This window comes from Tenebrio molitor, chromosome X (genome assembly GCF_963966145.1).
Source record: "Tenebrio molitor chromosome X, icTenMoli1.1, whole genome shotgun sequence".
In the NCBI taxonomy this organism is placed as follows: domain Eukaryota; kingdom Metazoa; phylum Arthropoda; class Insecta; order Coleoptera; family Tenebrionidae; genus Tenebrio; species Tenebrio molitor.
The window spans coordinates 408,620-421,928 of record NC_091055.1 but is presented as its reverse complement, the minus strand read 5'-3'; the positions used below and the strand labels follow the sequence as shown (position 1 = coordinate 421,928).

General features: G+C 43.5%; 1 protein-coding gene across 3 annotated transcripts in view; it reads left to right on the top strand.

Moving 5' to 3' along the window:
- The window catches only part of Delta (neurogenic locus protein delta), a 46,177-nt gene extending 36,411 nt beyond the window's left edge, over positions 1-9,766 (top strand). Inside the window, exons 2-9 of one of the 3 annotated variants that reach the window (XM_069060005.1) lie at positions 682-810; positions 1,506-1,617; positions 1,836-2,129; positions 3,089-3,146; positions 5,766-6,011; positions 6,316-6,376; positions 7,066-8,562; positions 8,621-9,766. In XM_069060005.1, coding sequence (XP_068916106.1) covers positions 1,567-1,617; positions 1,836-2,129; positions 3,089-3,146; positions 5,766-6,011; positions 6,316-6,376; positions 7,066-8,562; positions 8,621-8,738 — 2,325 coding nt within the window. In that variant the 5' untranslated portion in view covers positions 682-810; positions 1,506-1,566 and the 3' untranslated portion in view covers positions 8,739-9,766. Of the gene's footprint in view, positions 1-681; positions 811-855; positions 1,618-1,835; positions 2,130-3,088; positions 3,147-5,765; positions 6,012-6,315; positions 6,377-7,065; positions 8,563-8,620 lie in introns of those variants that run through there. The other 2 variants (XM_069060004.1, XM_069060003.1) reach the window with 2 other exon arrangements.
- The last annotated feature ends 3,543 nt before the right edge of the window (positions 9,767-13,309 follow it).

Below are 13,309 nucleotides of genomic sequence, written 5' to 3'. Positions count from 1 at the left end.
TAAACTGACATTTAATTTTTGAGGTACAATTTTTTATAGTTGCTTTTAGTCTTCTACGTTGTCGCACAACCACGTAGGTAAAATTTCGGCACATTTTTAAAACTACACCCTGTATAAAACAAAAATTATCATTTCAAGACATTAATTTTTTATTTGACAAAAATTTGATCTTATTGAATTTTGTATTGACGAGAAAATACCAGGACTTTGTTATTTGTATCCAGTGTGTTGTTGAAGGCGGTGTAAATAGTTTAAAAAAATGTTTCACCAAATTTCAAAGTTTCACTTATTTTTGGTTAAATGTTCCAAAATGTACTTAGAACAAGAAAAGCAGACCGATCAATTTTGTGAGAGTCACCCGATACATACGTATTATGTAAGTACATACATACATATATGAGTCTTGTGAGCAACAAAAGAACCGTTTGTTAAAAATTCAAATAATAACTTGGAACATCTGGTTCTGACGTTAATGTAGCAAATAATAATGAAAAATATGTACTTACTCAAAAATTCAGAGACTAGAAAAGTGGAGAAACATTTACACATAGGATATACGCGTAACTATATTATCCATCAATTAAAATTATTGTTACAACAACGCTTACAAGATATTGATTTTTGTGATGAACGGTTTTGATCGAAAAGTAAATTTCTATCATTTTTTTTTTAACTTTCTAGATGATCACGACAGAGTTTCGCGTTATAGAACAAAGTTGGAGTCGTTACTGGTTAAATCTCGAGTTTCACTTGCCACACTTGGACATAAAAATACAGGGACGAGCACGTATTTGATTCACCGTGTAGTAAGTAAGTGTACATCTAAGTGTGACCCCCAGAAATGGGGATTCCTTTAAAATGTGGTCGTAATCTGATTAAATAAATTGAATGGTGCGATATTTGTGGAGATGTCTACATCGTTTTATCACCGTGCGGGGTCCGATCTGGCACATTCGGCGTCGCCTCCGCGGTGAAGGTCTTGTTGGTGAAGGTTAGTGTTCGTCGCGAATCGGCGGGGTGTCGTACGAGTGGGTGGGTGACGTACCGGCGCTACCCTCGGGTTGTCGGGTTACCTCCGCGAGCAGCTGGTCCCCGTCCCTCTATTAAAGCGGGCACGCCGGGTGGCTGCCCATTCGGGGGTAGCAAGCTTGCGAGTGTGGTCCGTAGTAGTCGCGTAAGTGTGGAGAACTCTGGCGGAAGCACGCAGTACCCCTTAGAGCGCTCCCCTCCCCAGACTCGCTACCACACCGAAGCCGGCTCCGTGACTGTGACTGTTGAAAGCTTCAGTCTGCATCTGCCGTTTGTAGTTGCCGGAGTTTCGCGACTTCTTCGGGATTGTTACGTGTGTCGGTGGTGTGTTGTGTCGATATGGGGTGCCATTCGACGTCCTAATCACTGACACCCTCTATGCATGTGCTGTGTTTTCATCTGAGTGAGGCGACGCATGTTGCCGACGTTACTGCAGTGTGTGATTGACTATTATTGCCTATGGCGTGGTGTTGCAGATCGCCTCTGAGGTAACAGCACAAGGAAGCTGCTGAACCCTCGTTTTCGCAAAGAGCCACCATGTCTCGGATACTCACGCTTCTAGTCTTCGTCGTCTTCGCCCTGCACCAGGTAGGTAAACGCTAAACGCGACCCGCGGACGCGGCACGAGACAGTGATATTCATATTTTGGTCAGTGTCTCAACCGAAGACCCCGTTCCGATACTAGTTCATCCGAAATCTATCGCGTCTTAAAATAGCGAAACCCGCACGCCACTAGTAGTAAATCGAAAACATATGCGTTCGCCGTGAATTCGAATTCTTGTGTTCAACACGCGGAATTGTCACAGGCCGAATCTTCCGGAGTCTTTGAGTTACGACTGATATCGTTCGACAACGAAGCCGGGAAGGACGATTTGGGAAAATGCTGCAGCGGCATCTCCGGAACGAACTCTGAATGCGAGGGGATGTGTCGACCGCGCTTCAGGGTTTGCCTCAAGGAGTACCAAGTCAAAATCGACACCACCTCCCCGTGCACCTTCGGAGACGTCATCACCACGGAGCTCGAGCCGAACCCCGGCTCGGACACTCCGCAAAACGGATTCGAAAATTCCATCGCTCTGCCCTTCCCGTTCACTTGGCCGGTAAGTCTTCGGCGAGAGGTTCCCGTCGTTGAACCAAAAGGTGACAATGTCGTCGATGCCGGCACCACTTACATGTGCCACCTGCCTCGCGATGCGGGCCACCCTTACAATATATCGCCTCAGGACGACGTTCCAGTTTTCCACAATATACATATCTATTTTTATCCTTTCATTCAATCATCACACCGCACCGTTGCAGTCTTGCAATTACGCCGCCTTTGTTTTCTGGTAGGTAGGACGCGTCTTCGTCGAGGTTGTTGCAGAGACTGTACTATTTCCGCCGAACGATTTTGTAGCATCTTATACTGGTTCGAAGCAGGTATCAGCCGTGGGAACAGTGCACAAATTCGAAATTAATTATAATAGATTTATTGATCAAACCCGGTCTGTTTTTGTTTGTTTCCACCGTTTTGTTCGGCAAATATTCGCCCTAATTAATCAATTTCTACGAGGTGGTTACGTTATTTAATTAGAATTTTTTTAACCGATACGGCAAAATTGGAAAGCGTAACTGCTTTTCTGTATAATTTAAAGAAGACATTTCCGCGTTTTCAACAACAAACGACATTCTCTGCATTCCTCACCGCGCGTCTTCCAATTTTCCGAGCGACGAGAATAATCGAAGTTGTGGTAAAAACGAGCGAAAAAACGTAATTTTCCCACAATTTCGTGCGCAATAAGCATCACAAGATGCTTATGCTCAACCGGTTTTGTATTGTTTATTGTTATATACACCAACTCGTGCAAACTCATCTCCGTAAGTAAGTTTCTTTCTCTGTCTCCGAAGGCATTTATTGTGGTGGCTCGAATTTCTTCGTTTCTAACGCCGAAATGTACGTTCAACGATGGGAACGACTGCCAACAGGTATCGCACGTAACGTTCGACATCTTCGCAGTGAAAGTTGTTTTCTCTCGGTCTACTAAAAATTAAAAACAATTTCTTATTCCGTCTGTTTCAGGGTACGTTTTCTTTGATCGTGGAAGCGTGGCACGGCAACCAGACGTCGCACCCCGCAGGTGAGTCGATGATTCTCCGATCGAAATTTTTCTCGACCTCCTCTTCGAGAGGTGCGTGTGTGTGCGCTATATGAGTAACGCCGTTCTCTCAAACTAAATAAATATCATAGTACAGCACGGTAGAAGCCACATGTATAACAGCTGTCAACTCTTGGCTACCAACAAACCAGCCCTCTTCCTGATAACCTAAAAGGTTCTTCCGCTTTGATGCGCGTCTCGCTGATATTTCCACCGCATTCTTCGCTCCTAATCGTAAAACCGGCCCAACCGACATTTTCTATTTGCCAATTTCGTTCGCGTGTCATTTCCGTTTTGCTCCGGCTTCGGTAACGATTTAATTAAATTTGATTAAGGAGAAGGACGGACGTCGGGGAAGTCGACGTTCCCACGAGGGACGATTTTATGACACGTAAACAGTCAGTCATCCTGGAGATGTTTCTTTCACAGCTCCTGGTCGCAATTCGCAACCGTTTATTGCGACTTCGACCCTAGTCGAATTTAATGCGGCGGCTGTACTACCACGGCCAGGTGCTATAGAATAACCGTTCCGTGCATTCCCTTCCCCTTTCCCGTAGTAGGTTTAGGGCAGCTCGACTCTGCAGTTGACAAAATGATAAATAGATTCCAGTCCCTTTTGACCGACGCGATTATGTCATCGCCTAACCCTACTTACTACTTCGCTACACCGTTTCATCTTCCTCTTCCAACGATTTTGTTTTGTTTTTGTTTTTTTACTTCTCAATTAGTACCAATACCAACACCGCCCATTAGACTTTATAGACTCGTTAGGAAAATATGTTATATATCTATAATGTATACTGAGATCATTAAACAAATCAGATATAAAAAGAACTGCATAGTATCTAATTAAGTCTGTTCACACGTTATATTATTAAGTTCAACCGTTCAACGTAAAGGATTCAACAGCATATTGTATAAAACCCCGGAAAACTATATTACGTGCCGGTTTAATATGCGCGCTTACAACTTGATTTATATTAATCATCTCGAAAATTTATTATAATACGTAGTCGTTTCGTGTCCTCCGCTCGTATCTACTTCTTCGGCTTTTAATTGTCGGAAGAGTCGCGTTAATTAAAAAGTACACTCTGAACGCCCGTTTAAAATAATATCTTTTTTTTGTCGTATTGAATCCAATCTGAGGGAACGTTTTCGTTTTGGGAGAGCGGTAATTTATGTCGCATCGAAGAGAATAACTATTTACAATCGAGTGTGGGAAGTTACATTTTGCAGCGCGAAGTTTAATTTACTGAGCATTGCAAAATGTTTCACACACGATGTATGTATAATGCTTTTTTGCCGACGTTTTTTTAATTTTAAATGTTAAAAACAATTACTACTTTTCGAATTTTAATGGAACGCACCCAAGAATTGTCAAATGAAAGGTAGAACCGACAGATGGCACTGCTATTTTCATATCTTTTAGATTTTATTCAAAATGTATACATATTGTTCTCCTGAAACTGAGCTTCATTAATTTAAAATTGTGTATTTCTTCTACGTTTCTAACGTTTAAAAACAAGGATTATTTACTTTGCCGCATATTATGTGGGAAAAATTCACCGTGCAGTCGCCGTAAAATATGTCTATTAGAGAATCAAAATGGTGGAAAATTACAAAAACAAAGTTTGACGTGACGTGAACAGTGCGTATTTGCAAAGTTTTCATCACAGGAGGCCAAAAAAAATTAATAAAAACCGCCCAGCAGCGGGTCTCAGCGGCGGCGGCGGCGGTACTTACCGGGAGAATAATTGGTGAAGAATTTTTCAAAAGTACCTACTTGTATTTCCTATGTCTGCTTATCGTTTTAGCTCTAGCTTGTTGCGTCTCTGTTCAGACCGCTAGGATCCCATGGTTCTTTCTCCGCATTAACGGATGCCCGTTAATTAAACCGAGAGAAGAACCTGTCTCGGTGAGGCTATTTATTTTAGAGATCTTACAGACTGCATTCGTCGACAATCATCGGAAAAAATGCTGTTCAAAACTCCGGTTCACACAATAACTTAGGTGTACCACCACCATCGGCCGAAATAAATCCACGAGATTTCTTGTTACACAATACGGCAAGACGTGCTCGATTCGGGGCATTATACCGGATGTCCTGTCCCTTTTGCTTCTCCCCTCAACTTGTGGAATATTATCTGGAACTTCCTCTACCTTTCGCCCCTATCCCGATAAGAGGTGTCGTCGTCTCGCACCTGAATGTTCCGCGAAAATCCGGGAACGACGCGAGGACGCTTCCTCCACCTGCCCTACCAAATTTTAATTAATACCTAGATTTCAATCTGGAGAGGTCACAATAAATATAAAGGTGTTCTCGTCACTAGTTGCCACAGCTTCACCGGATACAGCTGCGAAGTGCAGGATGCTCGATGCATCATGCAGGTGCACTCTGTTTCTCACACGTCTACCATCTCGGCCCGTTTAAATTTACTTTAGAATTTTGTCCACAAAGTCTACCTGCACGATACCATTGCGTATACTATGAGCGTACGATTAATGCCCCACATATCCTCGTGACCGCATTTTATATTTTTTCAAACATGTACGATTTACACGTCGTGGACGACGTCCTCACGGAGTTTGTTGTTGTTGCAGTGCTGGTGAGCCGGCTGACCAGACAGAGGTGGTTGGACGTGAGCGACAAGTGGACGGAAGACGTAGACAGTTCGAAATATTCGACGTTGAAATTTGAATACAGGGTGACCTGTAAGGCGCACTATTACGGCAAGGGTTGCGAGAACTTGTGCCGCCCCCGAGACGACAGCTTCGGCCATTACAGTTGCTCCCCGAGCGGGGAGCGGGTGTGCTTGGCTGGATGGACGGGAGACTACTGTACCAAACGTAAGTAGCCAGATGGCTCTTTATCTCTTTCCGTTTCATAGTGTTCTGGTCCTCGAGTCTCGCACTCGAGATTTGTTTGAATTGTTGGGAATCGTCGAGGTAAAAATAGAACGGAACAAAAAAAGACGAATTTTGATCATAAAACAAAAACTTTGACCGCGAGAGCTAAGAGACGTGAGCGCTCAGCTGCTGTCGACTGCACAGCCGGCACTCTTCCCACGATCGCGGCATACCTGCGCATATACAGGGCGTTCGATCGTGAACGATTTTGGAAATTTTTATTTTGATTGGCCGTCTGTTTCAGCTCGATGCCTGCCAGGATGCGACGAACAGCACGGTCACTGCACCAAGCCGAACGAGTGCCGGTAAGTACCATCGGCCTGATATTTGATCCGTCGTTGAAATCACCGCAATCCGGAATATTTCTCGCGTTTCTGTTGTCGATGAGAGCGGCGCGAGTGTTGGATGCGAGTCGAATTCATTAAAAACGTGCGGGCCCTGTAATTTTAAAGAAGTTTGTCCGAGTCTCCGGGTCTATCACTGTTGTGGTCGGATCCAAGCGGAAGAAGCTGTGTGCAGTACAGTGTATGCGGATTGGGCCGGCGACCCGCAGGTAACCTTTCCTTGACCTGCATACTTGCCAACGGGCAGCGTGGGAAACAGCTCTGTGGGCGTGTTGCATCCCCCCCAGGACTCCCCGCGCTGCCCGGTCTGCGATCCAAGCTGCAACTCAATGAGCTGCTTGATACGATCCGAATACACTCGCTCCCAAACGCATGATTTGAATAATATATAACTCGCGTCCGACGTACTACACTCACACGTTGACGACGTTACCGATGTTGTAGGCGCACGGTAAACGGCACCCCCGCTGATCACACCCCCCACCGACAACCGTTACACTCTTTCGCAGGATATTGTGTAACTCGCTTCCCGACCGACAACTAAATTACAACGATACACCGACATTTGTCCTTATTAACGCGCGTCATGTGAAAATCCTTGAAGCGTCAATCCTATGATGCCGATATTATTGAGCATGTCGTCTTTTTAGGTGCCAGTCCGGCTGGGAGGGTCCACTTTGCGACCAGTGCCAGCGCTACCCCGGATGCATGCACGGCACTTGCGTCAAACCTTGGGACTGTCTCTGCGATGAGGGTTGGGGCGGCCTCTTCTGCAATCAAGACCTCAACTTCTGCACCAACCACAAGCCTTGTCGGAATGGCGGAACTTGCTTCAACACGGGTCAAGGCAGCTACACTTGCAGCTGCCCGTCCGGGTACACCGGCACCAACTGCGAGTCGCCGTTGCACGACTGCACCAAGACCCCCTGCCTCAACGGCGGGACTTGCAACCGCAACAGCACCCTCAACATCTGCATCTGTCCGGTGGGACACAGCGGGCCCCGGTGCGAGTCCTCCGCCAAGACTTGTGACGGCCGACCCTGTCTAAACGGCGGTTCCTGCGCGGACACCGATTCCGGCTACAGGTGCGAGTGCAAGCCCGGATACGGGGGCTCCGAGTGCGAGCACCAGGTCAACAGTTGCGCGCCGAATCCTTGCAAGAACGACGGGACCTGCGTGGAGAGCACCGGCGGATTCAAGTGCATCTGCCCGTCGGGCTTCAGCGGCGAACGCTGCGAGATCAACATCGACGACTGCTTGGGCAACCCCTGCCAGAACGGGGGCACCTGCGTGGACAAAGTCAACGAGTTCCGGTGCCAGTGCGTGCCGGGATACGTGGGGCCCCTGTGCCAAAACCGCGTAGACTATTGCATCACCAAGCCCTGCGCCAACGGCGGGACTTGCCTGCAGCTGGTCAACGATTACAAGTGCAAGTGCGCGCCCGGTTTCACAGGAAAAGACTGCAGCAAAGAAGTAGACGAATGCCAATTCGAACCTTGCCAACACGGAGGCACTTGCGTGAAGCGCGTCCCCGGGTTCGAGTGTCTCTGCTCGGCCGGCTTCCAAGGCCGCCAGTGCGAGGAAGTGTCGTCGAGCGCGGCGCCGAGTGCGAGGGTGTCCTCCGAATCGAACTTGACGACGGAGCACGTCGTCGTCATCGCGACGGTCTCCACGTTCGTACCGCTGGTGGCACTGGTCGCGGTCGGCGTGATCGTCTGCCTGAAACAGCGACGCAAGCGGGAGAAGGCGCGGGCGGACGAGGAAGCCAGACTGCAGAACGAGCAGAACACCGCGAACAGCAGCTTCGCCAAGCGGGGGGCGGCCATCACGGCCGACGCTCACATGATCAAAAATTCGTGGGGCAAATGCACCAACAACGTGATCAGTTCGAACATTTCCTCGCCGGACGACTGCAGTGTGTCCAACATTAGTGTGAGCGAGTGCGACGGCTTCCCCAAACCTATGCACCAAGTCATAGACGGAAGGCCAGTGTACAGTCTGCAGAGAACGCGTTCTCAAAAGCAGCTCAATACCGAACCGGGACCTCGTGCTTCGGCCCTCTTGGCCGCCAAACTCCACGAACCCGAATACGAACATCTTAAACGTTTGTCTGTGATGTCGAACGCATCGGCTGTGTGCGGCTCCAGGTAAATATTATCCCGTCAAACCTAAACGGGACAGCTCTCACCGATTTCCTTGTTCCAGTGACCCCTCCCTGCTCAAAAGGCCGGTAGAAAAGGAGTCCAATGGCGTTTATGTGATAGAAGAACACTTCCACCGCCCGGATGCGATTTCAGCGGGTCTCTTCGCCACGGAGGTGTAGAGTTAGTTTATATGTATGACTGACCGAGTGTATGTGACGCCGATCCCGCCGCTAGCCTAGGGCACGATGTACAGTTATATTTATTATTCGCTCTGATTGCTGCTAACGTGCGGGGTCGTCGAGTAACTTGTGGTTGCATGAGTACTAAAAGTTGGGGCTGTTCTGTCCCGTGTCCAAGGAGCCTTCGCTCTGCCCGTGACGCCGCTTTCGACACCGCCAATAGCGACGACCAGAACGTATCCTCAAAGACCGAGACACTTTTGTTTATATTGTAAATATATTATTAGGATGATCTTTTCCGTGACTATTTTTTTTTTTGTCCTTATTTTTGTAGTCGTTGGAGAATGATTCTGGTTAGAAAAACCAAAGATTTTGGTGGAGTGGAAAGCCCGCTTTGAGGGTTGAGCGCGGCGCCCTCTCGTCAAGTAGTATGTAACTAATATAACACTTAAATTGTTATTGTAATGTGATGAATCTAAAATTAACTAAGTCAGCGTTGTCTAATTACATGGACTTATCTCGATACTTGTAAGATCTTTTTTTTTTATTAATAACTTGCTTCCGATTTGAACTTCTATTTCCATTTCATTTTGTCCGATCTTTCTTATCCTGGAGCTCCGGTCTGAAGCAACTTACATCGACTTTTATAAATATGATGATCAACGTTAATTAGTATTAGACCCTGTATCCGATGATGATGATGATAATTTTGAACAAAGACGTAATGTTCCTCTTATTATAACTAAGTCATTTGCCGCTCGGTCTCGTAGAACGATCGCGGATCGTCCTCCGACACCGACCTAAAAACACTTGTTGTACTACTTAACCACTTGGACAAGTTGAAAGACTTATAATTGTCAAAAAGACGTTTTGTAATATATTATTGTATATTTAAAGCATGTAAACTAAATGTCATTATTACAAATTGTTCATGTTTCTTAATTAAACCTCTTCCCTAGTGAAGCTGTATTGTTCCTCACGTGAATGATGTTATTTAAAGTTATCATAATAAATTTTTTTGTTCTTTATTCGGACACGTTTTCTTCCCTGTAACCCGATCGACCTCTGACCCCGCATCGGAGGGTCGGACGAGACCACCGTTTTCTGGTTCACTTTGGCCGTGTAACCTTTTAATGAAATTGTTGATGCCATTATTAGAACAAAGGTACAAAGGCAAATAAATAATAGCAGAGCGTTTGCTTAAAACACGCGCATTAATTGCTCACCATTTAATTGTTCTTTTAAATAAAAACCGTGGAAATTCTTGAGCATGTTTTAGAATGAATTAATAAAATCCGAACGGTTCTTTATGACTGTAAGTAAAAGATGACTCCTGTTCCGTCAGGTGAACGTCGGTTTGAGGTCATGAACTGACAACCTCCGACCTGCCGGTGTGACCTATAAAGTCTCTACAATCACAGGAATATTTTTGTGCACTATCGAAATCGAGGTTACTCCGATTTAGCGATTTAATATGTAGTTACAATTAATTTGTAAAGATGCAAATTCGGCTGTCAATCCCGACCCCTGACCTCGCCATAAAATCGTAATCGGATACGTTTTCGCAGACTCACCGAATTCTTAATTTGTAAACGTCATTGTTAATTTATACACTCGACACTGGTGGCATACTTAAACAAAACCGACTGACTCTTTCTGATAGGTTTTATTAAAAATCTACCGTTATCGACAAATTTATGCGACTTAAATTAGTCCGAGTAAAATTCTAATTTGTAAATTTGAACAGGTTGTTGGCGGTAAATCGAACAACAATCTGGACTTTATTCGACAACGGAACAACCGTTCTATTGTGAATCGACTGACAATGTCGCTGGACCCGGGCCCAGACCGTCTTAACGTTCCCAGAAGTGAAATAATTAATTTGGCCGAGTGACGTCGAAGGACCATCAATTTTCTTTTCTTCCGAACCGGAGGCACCTTCCCATCTAATTGTAAAGTAAACAATGAAGGGTGGTAAAAATAACAAGCCGTCATTCGTCGTCCTCTTTTCGGCACCACTCAAGTACTACAATATCTGCTTCATTTCGAAGCCTATTTGACCACGTAATTTGTAATCCCACCTAATCCTTTTGTAAATTTATTTTTGAAGGGTAACACACCATAAATAATCACCACTTGGGAGGCTTGACGGAACGACGAATTCCTCCAAATTCCTTCGACATTTCCGAACCACCATATGGTCCATTTGTGATCGAAGTTACATAATTTGGAAGCAAAGTGGCTTTTATTTACATCCATAATTAAGTCAGTTGACCGTCGAATGACAGACTGCAAGCGAAGATTACAGATTAAAAAAAAACTGTTACAAGTCTGCATCATTAATATGCAAAATTAAGCAAGAAAAACTGTTCTTCCCAAGATTTACTAATTTCGGTTGGTCTCGTTAATTTCCCAATCTTCTGCGAAACGATCAGGACTACATAGTCGTGTGTCGCACTTATAGGTGGGCCATTACCATTTAAAAACAAGTGGCCGTCTTTTTTGTCCACGTTTCCTGTTGCTTTCGATTCAACTGAAACGAAGATTTTACGACGGGAAGGAACTATCGCCAGAATTTATTACTTGGGATCAATGAGAACCATTAATATGCACAATTTATACATATTCATTAGTTTTTGTTAAGTGGACAACGTCTAAAGGTAAGTCCACACTACGCCGATGCCGAGCGACATTGTTTACACTTCTTCTCAGGTACGTTCACATTGTACCCATAGAAGCCGTTCGATAAAACCAAACGGAATTGTTGACGAAGGAAACTGACACTTTTTATGTTAGGTTAGGTTGTTTTTAGTTTAAGGTTAGATTTTCTAAATAGGTACATTGTTGCCGGACCTCTTAAATCTGGTCTGTCCCTTTTAAATTAGAAGTATCATCATTTAATGGAAATTTTTTGTCCTAACAAAATTATTTTGGCAATTCTGATTTTTCCTTTGACGGAAATTAAAATTATTTTTACACACTTAATAATTCATTTGCTTTCTTACGAATATTAAAATAATAAATCTGACAATGCGGTGGCAAGAACAGACACTGACCAGAAAAAAAAGTTGCATCCGCTGCATCACTGAATCAGTTAGTTCAACATGAAAAGAAAAAATGATAGCCAACTCGGTCCCAAAAAGATCGTGAATGCCTAATATGAGCAGACATTCAGTTGTGAAAATGCAACAATCATAAATTTGCAGATGAATGAAAAAATTCTGGTTTTGTAACTTAACAAAATAAACGAATAGTCAGATCATTTTGTACAATGACACGGAGTATAGTCAAAATTTGTTTAGATATCATATGAGTTGCAAGTGATGTTTTTAACAAATCCAAAATAAACTTCATAGTTTGAAACTAATTTGCAACAAGTCGAAAATAATCGTCAGTGATTTCAGTGATTTCTTAAAGTTATTTATTCAAGTACGCCGAACGGCATGGTGTGGACTCATCTCGTATGATTTTTCGGCTCGGCGTTCATTCGAAATTCTCGAGCGACCTTGCCCATCGGCACAGTGTGAACCCACCTTAAAGTAGACATTTAAAACAGATGGAAGTGACATCTTTCATTCATTCATTCATTAAAACAATATTTTTAAAGTTCAAGGATATGCAGGTGTTGCGAGTTTATCGACACAAAAAGTACCTACTAACATTTATTCGATAAAAAAATTAAATATTCGCCATTGGGGAAAAGTACACCTTAGATATCTTTACGGGAAAATATTTGACGAGTTTATCGCAACAAAAATTATTTGGATAATTATAAACCAAATTGGGGACAAAAAATAAAAAATCTCTTCACAATACGGCCAATCGTTTTCAAAAAATATTTTACGGCTTTTCGGTTTTTTGTATTTCCGGCAACAATTGCTCTATTTGCTGATTTATTTTGGTGTAATTTTTTACATATCATGTTTGTTCAATGATTTGATGACTATAATCTGTAAGCGAGAGCATGTTTATGCGTGCAGGTTATCCCAATTCTAACAAGATAAAATGAGAGGGCAAACAATTTTAATCGACTACAAATAATATTTTTTCATATCAGTCTCTCTCTTTTATTGTAATTTCATTTTCATTTCTACTTGATCCTGTTGCAAATTAATGACCCTTAATCACATCTTTTGCTGCTCGAATCATAAATGGAACTACTATGTATATAGTTGACTCAAGTTGCAAAAAACCACTTGTCATTTGCAACAGCATTTTTTCAATATTTTTGAACCAATTAAAGGCACAAAGAGACCAGAAAATCATAGTTTGGATTGAATATTTTCCATATAAATACAGTTTTAAAGTAGTTTCAAATGACTAATACCATAAAAGTGCTGTTGCAAAGGCAAAGTGGTTTTTTGCAACATGAGTCAACTTTAGTTATGGTTACGAATTTTGTTTGACAGCTCCATAGATGGAAGCAGGTTAAAATTCGAAAATTTAGAATGTTTAAAAAATTTTGAACATATCAACAGATGACGGACTAAATTTTGAAAACTGTCAAAATCAAAATTGTAGTTCTTAGGTTGGTTAAATCACTAGTTATTTTCATATTTGCCGGGTCGGTA